Source organism: Podarcis gaigeae (genome assembly GCF_964106915.1).
Source record: "Podarcis gaigeae genome assembly, chromosome: 6".
Taxonomy (NCBI): domain Eukaryota; kingdom Metazoa; phylum Chordata; class Lepidosauria; order Squamata; family Lacertidae; genus Podarcis; species Podarcis gaigeae.
In genome coordinates, this window is record NC_139682.1 from 46229261 (window position 1) to 46243100 (window position 13840).

The 13840-nt window shown below is 41.0% G+C and overlaps 2 protein-coding genes across 11 annotated transcripts in view; one reads left to right on the top strand and one right to left on the bottom strand.

The window, feature by feature from the left end:
* LOC310847375 (parathyroid hormone 4-like) overlaps positions 1-13840 on the bottom strand; it is a 47780-nt gene that overhangs the window by 4060 nt on the left and 29880 nt on the right. The window contains exons 1-3 of one of the 10 annotated variants that reach the window (XM_083745130.1): positions 7390-7550; positions 1794-3611; positions 973-1076 (exon numbers count right to left, since the gene is read on the bottom strand). In XM_083745130.1, coding sequence (XP_083601256.1) covers positions 973-1061 — 89 coding nt within the window. In that variant the 5' untranslated portion in view covers positions 1062-1076; positions 1794-3611; positions 7390-7550. Of the gene's footprint in view, positions 1-972; positions 1077-1793; positions 7364-7389; positions 7551-13840 lie in introns of those variants that run through there. The other 9 variants (XM_083745125.1, XM_083745124.1, XM_083745128.1 and 6 more) reach the window with 9 other exon arrangements.
* On the top strand, positions 7611-13682 carry SRSF3 (serine and arginine rich splicing factor 3). Its single transcript, XM_083745119.1, has 6 exons — positions 7611-7828; positions 8565-8772; positions 9476-9610; positions 11647-11685; positions 12525-12611; positions 12820-13682. The coding sequence occupies exons 2-6, from the start codon at positions 8567-8569 to the stop codon at positions 12845-12847; spliced, it is 495 nt and encodes a 164-aa protein (XP_083601245.1). The 5' UTR covers positions 7611-7828; positions 8565-8566; the 3' UTR covers positions 12848-13682.

Below are 13840 nucleotides of genomic sequence, written 5' to 3' on the forward strand. Positions count from 1 at the left end.
GACCTGTGGAACGAATTGAGTTCATAACCAGAGGTAGCACTGTATTTGTGTGTGTGCTCCATCTTTGTAATAAAGTTCTGGTGTACTTCCTGCTCCACAAACTGGGCTAGGAGAAAAGTGCCAGGACTGATGGAATGCAGGGAGGTAAAAAAGAAAAGAAGGGGGGGGAGTCATATTTCCTGCTCGCTGCAACCATTTTCATGTCAAGACTACCACATACTTTGGCCTGTTTCAGACATAATGGGAAACCATGATTTCCTACTCCATGAAAGAGCCTGTATGAGTCTCCGGTTTCTGTGCATCTCCTGTGGCCACAAGGAGATTGGAAGCTTCCATTTTTAAACAAGCCGCAGTTCCTCTTTATGCCCAGGCTGGAGAGATTGTAGCAAGAGGTACTAACCTTATGACCAGCAGACCATGTGAGCCTGAGGTTCATGTGGGCTCACTCATGTGGTGAGCAACTGGTTTCCCATTATGTCTAAACCAGGCTAATATATGTGAACAGGACAGACATGTGAATAACACATGTAGCTGTCTTCATTGTTTCTTATTTTGCTATGGATTTGTGCTTTGATGTGTTAAAAGAGGTAGCTCTCTCGCCCTTATCATCGCTATCTAGGAATGAACAGAAGATCACTTTATGGTTTTTGGAACCATCTTGGAAATTTCTGACAACAAGAAGACTTTGCCCTTTCCCTTAGCTATCTTGTGACTTTCAGTACAGGATAATCTTGTTTTTAAAAGCACCTTCCAAATTTATCACATTTTAAAGAAAATTCATTTTAAAAATTACAAACGATGCTAAACATATTTTTGCACAGTGATCTCCTTCAGAAAAATACATTATATTGTAAAGCATTGCTGCAATGTTATCATTTTGCACCCAAAAGTCAACACAGTAAAAAAAACAACCCAAAAACCCATCATAGTAAAATAAAGCTTATCAAAAATTTAACTAAAAAATATTCTTACGTTTTTGTTTCTTCACATGTTGCAAACCAAACAAGGAAAAAAATGGACAAAAATGTTACCATCTGTAGATATCTTTGGGACAAAAGCATCTTCTGTCTTGTAAACTATTAAACAAGATGAAATAAGATGGACATTGAAATACAACTTGCAGCTATAACATATTCCACTTAAATAATGGATAGTAAAATTAACCCATAGTGGCAGATAGGAAGTATTGGCCTGAAATATATATTTTTTAAAAAAATATTATTCTTTGCCTTTCATATTTACTGTGACAACAAAAGCCAAATAATTCCATAGTGTACCAGTATTTTATTTGTATATTAGGACATAAAAGGTTTTAATTTGAAACAGTAGAAAACCATCTTTTAAATATATATTCCAAATATTCCTGTCATAAATATATTACTGCAATCTTCACTCAGGTTAGTATAGCCTATGAAAATCAATAGCATAATATGTATATAAAATTGTTTGCTTTTGGAGGGAACAAATATTCTGATCTGAACCAGAACTGGTTTTCTAGAAATATGTGAATACACAAAATACATCCTGAATGGCATAAGCCATTCAATTTTTCCAGGACTGTAATCACTTATTGACAGATTTTGTCAATAATATATTTGAGATATATTTGTATAGCTACATATAACCGACAATATCTTAATTAAATATTAGTTGAAAGAAAATATTTAACAGTGCAACCCTATACATGTCTACTCAGAAATAAGTTCAATGGGGCTTATATCCAGGTAAGTGTATATAGAGTTTAAAGCCCAACAGTTTAAAAATAGCAGTGTAATGTAGAGTACAGTACTTACTATGTCTCCTTGTATTGGAGTATGGTAAAGTTGATTTGTGGAGTCTTACTTGTTGCTAGCAGATCTCTAGTGAGCCTCCTCCTGCAATGACAGTGTGCGCCTTCCTAGCTTCTTTTATAGTTCTGTAGCTGCACTTAACAATGGGGATGAGCTGCGCATCATATTCTATGACTAAGATCTTTTCCTCCTTGTATAAATGAAAGATGTGCTTCTCCCAGAGACAATCAACCTTGGACAATAAAGTTTACTATTTGGCTAGTGATTAAGACACTGGGACCTCGTGTTTTTGAAATATCTCTCATCCTGTCATTTTCATAGGATCATAAAACCATGCTATGGAGATTGGGATCAATAGCAAGGCTGAAGAATGTGAGACATTTTATCACTGGGGGACTTATTCCAGCCATTTCTTGCTAGATAACTTTTGATATAATTTCTGGATCAGCACCACATGTTTAAGGTAAGAATCGGCTTGATTTTTCTAGAAGGCAGCTGGAGAAGTGGAGAACTGAGCATATGAACAAGGCAAGGAGGAATCTTTCTCTTCTGGACATGTTATTGTCAGATTTTGAATTGGACCAGGATTTACAATGGTGCATGGTCACAATATGCCTTCAGTGCCAGGGCTCAGCCCACTTCATGGGATATTAATATATCCAACTAAAAATGGAGAAGCATAAATAAAACTTCTTGCTCAGTAGAAATTAAAGACATACTTCACACAGCCCACCCCAAATTTTGGGTTGATTTTTATCAGTCTTGGTTGAACTATGGCAGCCTCAATGGCAAACAAATATTCAGGATGCTCCCAGTGAATTTTCCTGCATCCACCCAGTGTCACCAACAGTAACTTACAAACTGACCCATAATATCTCTCTGGCGTAACTGGATGGGGCTTTGCTATTATACATGCAATACTTTCCTCAGATGCTGCATAAGCAGATATCACTGCCCATCCACAGATGAGAAATGTGTGCATATGGGGCATAGCTAGAGTCAGAAGATGCAGGGCTGTGAGGGCTCACCTAAATACTTTCCCAGCGGTCCTATCTCGGCAGGCCTGCTCTTCTTTGAGCTTTGATATAAGGCAGCAACCTGCTACTCTGAACATCAGAACTGATCTTACATATGTGCCTCTCACCCTTGCACAGAAAAAGAATTCTGCTGCCTTCATCTATTGTTTATTTAGTTTTCCTTCTTTATAGTTGTTTGTCTAGTGCAGGCATCCCCAAACTTGGCCCTCCAGATGTTTTGGGACTACAATTCCTATCATCCCTGACCACTGGTCCTGTTAGCTAGGAATGATGGGAGTTGTAGTCCCAAAAACATATGGAGGGCCGAGTTTGGGGATGCCTGGTCTAGTGGATTTTAGGCTCAGAGCAGCACCTTCAGAGCTCCCCAAACCCCTCATTCCTCCCATCACAGGGTTCTCTTCATAGATAAATAAATCAAAGCTCTATTTCCCTTGGTTCCTGTCCCCTTGCCCCAACCTCCACTCCACTGCCAGGTAAATGAGTCTGCTTCTTTTCCCAGTACAGTACCCATTCAGAGCAAGTTCGTGTTCCTGAAGCTTTTAGACCCATGTCAGTCTCTTCTCTGTGGTATAGGTGAGTTTCTCTGGGTGCATCTGAGGCCTGTCCCTCCTCTGCTGGCTGCTTCCCCCCTCTATAGTCCAGTGGTGAAGGCAACAGCATATGCATGGCGCAGCCACTTGCGGCTGGTGCAAGTTCACTTCCATTTAGGCCAGAGTCAGCAGAGAGTGGACATCACCAGCAGCCACTTGCAGTATTGCCTCTCAGATTTGGATTTCCAATGCACCTTTCAAGAATTACGGAACAAATCAAGTAAGACAATAGAAATGCAGAGCAAATAATATAATACCAGCAGCTAAGCAAGCCTGAACAGAGCCAGTACCTCACAACCTGGACCTTTCCTGCACCACAGGATTTCCTCTGTGCCTGCCCACTGCCCATCTACTCAATGATTCCCAAAGTGTCCAACACAGATTCTGGGAGTTTGCAGGAGCTGAAAGGTGAGGGCGAGAGGACTGGAATGCATGGGTGAAAGCCCATTTTGATAGTATATGGACACCATTGAATGTCATATATATTTTCTATGCAGTCATATTGGTATAGCTGTTTGTGCCTCATTGCAGCTGCAGTTAAACGTAGGATTGTTTTCATGATGTTAATAACATAAAAAGTAGTAGCCAAATACCAATGTACAGAACTAACTGGTTCTGCCTTGTACCATCTGGGGCTAGAATTGTTTATTTTGAGCCATTGTGTTCATCAGCTAATCACTACAGGCTTCTAGCTTTGTAACAACTCTGTTCCTGGCGTAAGAGCCATTTATTGAAAAGGTCAAAACTTGTAACCAATTAAAGATTTACATAGAGGTTGCTAAATTGGTTGCTAAACTCTTGTGATCTCCTTTTAGTTTCCAGGACACCCAAAAAGTTAACGTAAATGATGTGTCTGCCACAGCAGAGCTTTCTAGTTACGTGTTTCCAGGCTAATAAGCACTAGCCATAGCCAAGTCTAAAACATCTGATCTTTATAAGCACCTTTATGTAATTGGGGGGCAACTACCATTATCATAAGAACTATGATTCCATTTGTCTGAGCAAGTGAATGTCAGCCAGAGAAATTGAAAGATGCTCATTGAATGACAACTTAAAGCATTCTATCATAGACAAAGTGTGCTGCCATGGCTACTCAATTCCACTACCCTTGGGAAGTTGCATTATAGGAAATATCTCAGCAGCTCTACTTTTAGAGAATGGGTGTTGTGTCCAGCAGCAATTTTAACTCCTGCAGTAGAAGTTACGGAAGCTTCAAACTGTGCTGGCCTTCACTGAACAAGTTACCAGATGGTTACAAGCTGGCTTCCAGTACTGAGTTCAAGAGTATCCCAGGATTGGATAAAAGTGTCTAAAGAAGTGGAGCATATTGCAGGACAAAAAATCCATGCTAAATCCTAAACCTGCCCTCCATTTTTATCTTTGAAGACTCCATAAAGATGTGATTATATTAACTGTGGCTAAATCCACCACAGAAAAGCTGTGGAGGATTTTGAAAGCAAACTTTAAGTTGGACTGGCAGCAGCAGCTCTTGAACTTGTGTGGCTTTGAACGAGAAACTGGCCCATTATGTGTCGGCATATCAAAATAATTAGACAATTTCTATGCTATGCACATCAACTTTATTAAATAGTTACCAAAGAACATGAGCTTTGGCCTCTGGCAATGTAAGGGAACTTGTAGCAAGATATTATGGTTTGATACAACATACATAATCAGTGATTCAGGTAATGTAGCCATGTTGGTCTGTCGTAATAAATAACAATGATGAAAGATTAAAAAATATATATTGAAAGATGTTCCAGTAGCACCTTAAAGACCAACTAAGTATAAGCTTTCTAGGTATGAGCTTTTATGTAATCAGTGTTTTCTTATTTTTGAAATGGTATGTATATTTCTCTAAATTGTTGATGCGTTTCTTTCAAATAAATAAAATGTCAAATGTTTTGCATTTGATGTACATTTCAATGACTAGGTGTGTACCCAAGTTTCAGTTTCCTTGGAATGAGGAACAGCAGAGACTATGGTGTCTTTAGGATCAATGGTTTATATACATATATACAACCTGGTGTGCCTGGCGTGCTCTGGTCCATGGGGTCACGAAGAGTCGGACACGACTAAACAACTAAACAATAACAATACAACAACCTGTGGCTGAGACAGAAATCAGGCATAGTTTTGTCTTCCAGCTTCTAGCTTACATCACTCAACTCTCAATTCTCGCTTTTGTCTTTCTAACAAAGGGAGTGGGGGACCCACGTATTTGTTATCTGGCACAGAACTACTTCCTTTGTTACCTAATGGCCCATACTTAGAGAATCATTACCTCACCAGGAACCTAACCTGCCTATTCCAGAAATTGAATCAATGCTGCCTCCAGGAATTAGAAGGAAGCTCAGGCATACAACCTACCCCACCTAACTCATAAAACTATATTAAGAGCACGTGACATGTCCAGCTTTTTACATAGCATTCATGCAAAATACAAAACTAGTTGCCTCCATATGTCTGATATCTTTATAGGCCTTGTGGCCTTCTGGGGTTTTAACCTAGAATAACTTCAGACTACTCTACAACAGAAAGCACTCCTGTGTGGGTGACAAAATAGCAGAGAAGCTATGGATTATTCAGATAGAAAACTGTGGGGAAACAGACAGACTTCTAGCTCCAGAAAAGCAAACAGGTTTCTTTGTTTGCCACTAGATGGCAGACCGACAGGGTCACGCATACTACAATGCAATCTACCAAATGTAAGGATTCACAAAAGTGTACTTTTAGAAATACTGTATAAGTCCCAAAGAGGAGGAAGAAGAGGTCACACAACAGAACACTCACATGGAAATAGGATATTTCTTTTACCACATGGCAATAAGCCTGCAGAAAGGACCCTGTTTAAGATGCTCAGGGAATACTTTTTTTTTTTTTTTTGCCAAGCAACTGAGAGGGATTAGGACAACACACGAAAAGGGGAACCACAGCTACACACTATCACACACTGCTAGGACTATCCCATAGTGGTGCCCTACACAGGAATCAGAGTTGCGAAGCAGGTGGTGGGATGTTGAACCCCACTGAGGGAAAATGGCCTCACTCTTGCATACCTGGGCAAAAACTGTTAGATTACAGGGGGGCCAACTTGAATAAAATATTTGGGGACCTAGGTAAGCCCTTCCCCACATAATCACATGGGCACACCCACACTATTTGAAGGGCAATGCCCATCAACTTTCTGTGGGGTGGTGCCCCCCGAAATATTCTCTTGGGGGGGCCAAAGGGACCTCAGCCCCTAGGAGTTGGCAGGTAGCATCCCAAAACACTTTGCCCTCATCACCTCTCCGCACAACTTGCCAGCCAACGGACTGCCTCATCTGTCACAGCAGGGGCAATAACCATCCCACATTTGCCTTTAGGGCCTGCATCCCACCTAACCGAACACAGAATGGAGGTACCACTCGCTCCGACAGCATCCGATTCCTTGTCCTTCCTATTCTGAGGCCAGCTGAAGCCAGATCAGGTGCGGGAACGGGGTCCCTATCTAGCAACCCCTCTAGGAACAAAGTCACAGCACAGTTGGCAAAAGTATAGCTTTTTTCGTACAGCACCTGGGATGGGCAACACCTATGCAAAGGGAAAACATAGCTCTTCGGAAACAAGCCCCACTTTGTAAATCGTTAGGAGAAAAGAATCAGAACTGAGCCCGCCTTAAATTCCCTTTTAAGGATTAATGGTGAGGTGGGTTCCCTCCACAATCCAGTGCGGGTTCAGGTTAAAGCTGAAGCGAGATGCCGCGCTTCTAAAATAGGGACGCCCTTTAATACAAAGAGAAAGAGCTCATCCGGGAAATTTGAAAAGCGGTTGCGTCGAAGTGGAAATGGAGCAGTTGAGCGAAACCCCACCGGCCTTTAGTAAATACTGGGACACCTCCCGCCCCACACGTCTCCACCATAAGCCCTGAGCCTCCGTGAGGCACTGTCGGCCCCGCCCCGCCCATTCTCTCCCCCCTCCCCGTCCCACCTATTCTCTGGTTGCCACGGTGACAGTGGCCCGGCCTACTGGGCAATAGGAGCAGGCACTACTAAGCGAACAAGAGGCGTCAGGAAGGATCTGCTCCTTGAGGCGGAGCCGTCTCTCTGAGAAAGGGGGTAGGGCGCAAGGAACTGTCGATCACCGGAGAAGCGACGTGCAATTGGTGAGAATCCTGGTCACGTGCTAGATGGGCAGGACATATATAAACTCGGGGTGTGTAGGCGCCTTCCGCCATTTTGTCCAGTGCGACGAAGTGGGAGAGGCGGCGGAATCGAGTCTTGGCGGGAAAACGGGCGACGCAGCGATCGAGCTCGGTGGCTGAGGGGCGAGAAGCGAGGGAGACTGCGGAGCCAACCGAAAATTAATAATCATAAAACCGTGTAGCGGTTACTCGCGAGAGTCGGTCACACTCCTGGCCCGGCAGCCGGTGAGGGAGGGGCTTGGTCGGGATGGAAGGCCTCGCGGTTGCGGCAGCGGACAAAGAGCCGCCGCCATTTTGTGTGGTTGAAGTAACGTCAGGTCTCCCGCCGGGATGTTGGTCCCGGGGAGGAGATGAAAGGGGAGGCGGACTGCTTGAGCGTGAGGGGCGGCGTGGTGGGTATTATATGCGCAAGCTCGAGTCGAACCGAGGGAGAATTGTGAGGGCCAGAGGCCGCCGCGATGGGCGGGAAGCCGCTCAGTAGTAGGCGCGCCAGTTACTCAAGGCGTAAGAAGCCCTTTTCGTCTCCTCGTGAGCTAGGAGCCTGAGGCCCACCTCAGATCACCACAGGCTGCCTTGAGGGAGACCTGCATTGGGGATCTGAACACAACATGCCCTTCCAAGACCAGTTGTCAACCCCTGGATGCCCTCAAATGGGGGAAAGGATCGGCAACTCCTTTCTTATATCGAGGTCTCTTAATTTTGACTTCGCTTGTGTGTTTTAAGGGCCCGGAGTATGGGTCTTCAATATAAGATGATTAATACCTTGGAACAATGGATTATATTTCTAAAGTAGATTATAAGATGGACTTAAATGTATGAATAGTTATGCGTTGTAAGTCAAATCATCTGCACTGTATTTTCAAAATCATGAGCCTGTTTCAAATACCCTATAACCCAAAAGGTTCCCTAACTAATAAATATGAACAGAAAGCAAACCAGTTTTTCCTTGCATGTCTTCCAGAGATGCATCGTGATTCGTGTCCACTGGACTGCAAGGTTTATGTAGGTAACCTTGGGAACAATGGCAACAAAACTGAATTGGAGCGAGCTTTTGGCTACTATGGACCACTACGTAGTGTGTGGGTTGCTAGGAATCCCCCTGGTTTTGCTTTCGTTGAATTTGAAGACCCACGTGATGCTGCTGATGCAGTCAGAGAACTAGATGGGAGGTAAAAATTCACTTACATTTGGGTTGAGCTTGTGTGTATACTCTGATCTATTAATGTAATATGCTGCTTTGATTGAAAAGAAAATTGGTCACAAATAGCCTGGCTTCTGTATTTGGAGATCCAAAAGAAATAGAACTGATTTTCTGTGGGGGCTAGTGGGGCTGGGAAGTAATTCTTACTAACAGTCTGTTAAATTTGTGTAAAATGTAATCCTTTGCTTGTGTTAGAAGAGTTTATTTTGAGTACAGTTTAAACATGTTGCATATTATTCCTGAGCTTCTAGATTTTGCACAGCTACCAAGTTTTGGAAACACTGGTTGTGAGCTCTTGTGATTCTGAGTGCCCTGTTTCAAACATGCAATATTTTTTTAAAATGGAAATATGCTTACCGTTGCAGGCTCTTAATGGCTGACTGTAGCTGAATTTCACTCATGTTGATTTAAAAACATTTTTATTTTGACATCTATAATAGCTGAAGCTGAATATGCGTTCTATATGATCAAAACAATTTTAAGTGCTGGCTGCTTCTTAGGAGTGAAATACTGGTCCCCAGTCTAATTTTCAGTTAAACAAAATTAGACTGACTTGGTATGGTTTTGTGTTGAAGTTTAAATAACTAGGGAAATACAGGGGCACTAGTTGAAGTGTCTGGCTTAGTTTTATTAGGCTGTTAGAACTAACAACCCTTCCCTTTTTCTCTTAGAACACTTTGTGGATGTCGTGTCAGGGTGGAACTCTCCAATGGTGAAAAACGTAGTCGGAACCGTGGTCCACCTCCCTCATGGGGTAGACGTCCTCGAGATGACTATCGTAGGAGAAGTCCTCCACCTCGCCGCAGGTATTTGAGAGCAAGGAACTTGTATAGTAATGTTTGGCAGTATTACCATTTGGCATAATAGACTTTTTAAAAATATATATATATGCTTGTCTATACCTACCCAGACACAGAATTTTAAAGCATTGAATGTGTGTTAGAGGGATACATTGTGTTGAACACTGACTTTTATCCTTAGGTGTCTATACCAGTTGATAGTGCCCTCTAACACGGATTATCATCTTTCCTTCTGAAGTCTGTTCATCTTCTAGTCACTTTCTTTTTCTTCCCAGTACTCCAACTTGGTTTTTTTTGCTTTTCTTTACACCATTGTTGTAAACATTGCATACAACAGCTTGGCTTTTTCACCCACTTGAGATTTTTCCACTTTAGCACAATGATGCCAGGCAGGCAACTGTTTTAAAAATGCTGAAGCAATGAACAGTTGCTTAGCTAATTCTGACAATAGTAAATCTGTTGAAATATGACCAACTTTTGAGTTATGCAGGAATAAATTTCAAAATAAAGCAGGTTTTTACAAGTAATGCATTCTCTGACCCTGACAGATTGGTTGGGTGTTTATTAGTCATAGTTAAGGTCTTTATTTCTGCAAGGGCTGATTTTAGCCTGTTTCAGGTAAATGAAGTCCATACAAGATATGAGAGTGAAATCTGTTCCCTTTCACTGTAGAACACAATAGGAGTATTTGTTAGCTAATAGATGGTTGTACTGATGGCTTGTTTTTCATTTTTTTATGCTTTTTTTGGTCCATCTATTAATAAAAATGAACCCGTTACAGAGTCACCATCATGTCTCTTCTCACCACCCTCTGAGTCTGCATTAGCCAGTCAACTAGCCCTTTCAGCGTCATGTGACCAGCGCGCCCCATTCAGCTTGGCTGGTGTCGTTTCACATGACCCAGGCATGGCCAGTCGTCAGGTTGCACCGCCCTTTGGTTCCCGAGCATGCTGTTTTCTCTCAGCCTTCTCTCCAACCTTAACCAAATCGGCAGCAGCCACCTCGACCGCCCACACATTCCCGGCCAATCAGCTCAGCTGTTTATTTACCAAATGTCTTCACAACAACTACAGCAGCAGCCTTCGGCTAACAAAAAAGCAGGAAAAATCCACAACACCCCCTTCGCCAACCAACTAAATACAACGCAACATCTGGCAAAACCTTTTCAGCAAATTCTTCTTGGCAGTCAGTCCGGCAGCCTCACCTCACCATTTCTAGCTTGTTGAAACCAAAAACTAGTAAGTTTTTCCTGCTTATACAGTTTACTGCTGGTAAAAATAAGGAGTAAGCGGCTTATAAGTAATTACTTTTTCTCAATCAAAGGCTGGCTGTGCATAATTTCGTGGTAACATACATATGTTGCTTGAATAAAACTTTTAAGGGTGTTAAGGAAACTTAATATAAGAAACTAAACTGCAGTATATTTGCATGCGAGATGGCAAACTACATTTAATTGCTAACTTAGTTCTTCCTTGCAAAAATCTGCCAACTCCTTTCACCTTTAAACTGTTTTACTAACAGTTTTCGGAACTTAAAACAATTACTTTTGGGATAAACTGGGCAAACTAAGGTTCTTTAGACTAAACACACTATGACATTTTAAATTTTTACATTCACAAATATGCAGTTATAATGGTGTTTAATGGCTTTGTCATGGTGTGCGTTAGTCTTTCACTTGGTACCTTGTGTCCTGTTGCGGACTTCTACCTTGCATGGGTTCCAAAATACTGGTTTATACCAATTTTGGGACTACTTGTGGGACATTAGTATAGTGTTCTAGGCAGTGGATTTAGTTGAGATGGAAGTGCTGCATTGGACAGGTTTGCTTATGACTTGGTGTTAGTTAAAGCAAACTCATGGTTGGAAGCGTGCTGATCACACTTGAGTTTTTAATGCCTGAATCTTTCCATTTTGCTGGACGATGAGTGCCATGTTATTTGGCACATTCACTGGGCCCAACAGTGACTTGACAAGTTGGGAATTGCCTCGCCCCACTAATGTTGAATTGATGAAAATACTCACTTTTCTATTTTTGATTGTAGATCTCCACGAAGGAGAAGCTTCTCCCGTAGCCGCAGCAGGTAAACTATTGGTGCTGCATTTGGGTTGTCTAGATAATGGGTAGGCAATGTAGACCCAGGGGCCGGATCTGGCCCACGGACGGTCCAGGAATTTGCATGTTTTTACATGAGTAGAATGTGTCCTTTTATTTAAAATGCACCTCAGGGTTATTTGTGGGGCATAGGAATTCGTTCATTTTTTATTTTTTTCAAAATATAGTCCACCCGTCCACTCCCCAAAGCCTGAGGAAAAGTGGACTGGCCCACTGCTGAAAAAGTTTGCTGACCCCTGGTCTAGATAGTGCTTATAGAATAAGGGACTCCCCACCCCCTTAAACAGATGGCACAGGTGTGACATTTCATAGCCCAAAGGATATTTTAAATTATACACTTGGAAGTGCCATAAATCTCTGACTCCTTTGAAAGTGTACTTGGCCAGCACAGTTGTCAGTATGCTGTGTAAAATGCACGCCAAATGTGTTTATTAAAGTATAGTCTAATCTGAATTCAGCTTTAAACAATTTAAAAGTGTTTTTTTTTCTGCCATCAAATGCTGTGATAAACTAAAATACCTTTTGTTTTGAATCCAGTATCAATGATGAATTACATATTCTAAAAAGTGCCTCATAAATTAAGATTTTCAAGCATGTTTACAAGCACTGTACTAGTTAATGCATTGATACCATGTATTACTCAAATAGAAAGTAAAACCTGTGCACATACGTTAGTATGTTACAGCCATTAATTTGCAACATATTTAAAAATATGAATTTAAGCTACAAGAAAAGGGTTATTCAGCTGTTTTTCAAGAATTGCATGAAAAATATATTCTCTTGAAATCCTGATTATTCCTTTTATAGGTCCCTTTCTAGAGATAGAAGGAGAGAGAGATCACTGTCAAGGGAGAGAAATCATAAGCCTTCCCGTTCATTTTCCAGATCTCGTAGGTAAGAACACTTCCATAACCTTAATGTCTGAATACAGTGTTTAATTCTGTAGCGTATTTACTAGAGAAATGTCATTTTCACTAGTGCACTAATTAAAAGCCTTATAATAGGTGCATTTGTCTAGTTGAAATTTCAGATGTATGTTTAAATAACGATACTGAACTACTTCCATTGTCTGACTGAGAATCTCAATGTATATTCTATCTAGCCGTTCCAGGTCAAATGACAGGAAATAGAACTTCAGGAACAGCAGTGTACAGGAAGTCATATTAGATCTGAAGAAAGGAGTATGTGAAAGGAGTATGTACAGAACATTGTTTTCTTTTAAGACTTCATAAGCTTGGTGCATTTTTAAAATGTTTTAGCTGTCAAATTTTGTTTTTCTTGTCTCTTGTAACAGGTGACAAATGTAACAGTTGTGAATCTGTATATGGTTCTGAGCAGGTCATATGAAGTGTAATAACTTGTTGCTTTACAGTGTACCCTTAAGCATAATTTTGATTTGCATTAATGTTTAGCTAATAACCTTGCATAGACTTACCAAATAAAACCTCAAAAGCCATGCAAGTGGCAAATGTTCTTCATATAAATATTGTGTTCTGGAATCTCTGCAGGATCTCAACTTGAATGGAGGTACACAACACACATGACCTTTTAATCCTGAGCATTTGCTACAATCACAAATAGGCAATCTATGCAGGGTGAGAGCAGGGTTAACGGACAGGATAAAACCAATAGTAAGCAGAAGGGTTATGAAAGCCTTGTAGGAGCTATATGTTTTTGATACTGTTTTACAAGTTCTGATTTATAACAGTTTAGTCAGAACTAACTTCTACCATGTAAAAGTGTAGATTAAGTTTTGTATTTTTGTGTGGATCAGTACTTATTGCTGAAATGTGAACTGCCTAATCTGTTCATTATAGAGCAGACCAAAAGAACAGATGATTAGCTTAAAGGATTTGGGTGCATAAGGGTACATTGTAGATGCGAAATTTTCTTATTGTGCATAAGTTGTCATGTCACTGTAAACTCTTTGAGATCTTTGGATTAAAATTTTGGTTACAAATCGTTCTAAGTATTTAACTTTCGTATTTTGACATACTTTCGTGCAAATATAACATTCAGATGGACTTGTGTACAGTTTAATTCAAATCTGTTATTGTGAACAATTTGAAGCCATAATCAAATTTCACTGTGTTAATGTTTGGATAAAGAGCTATTCAGAGAAC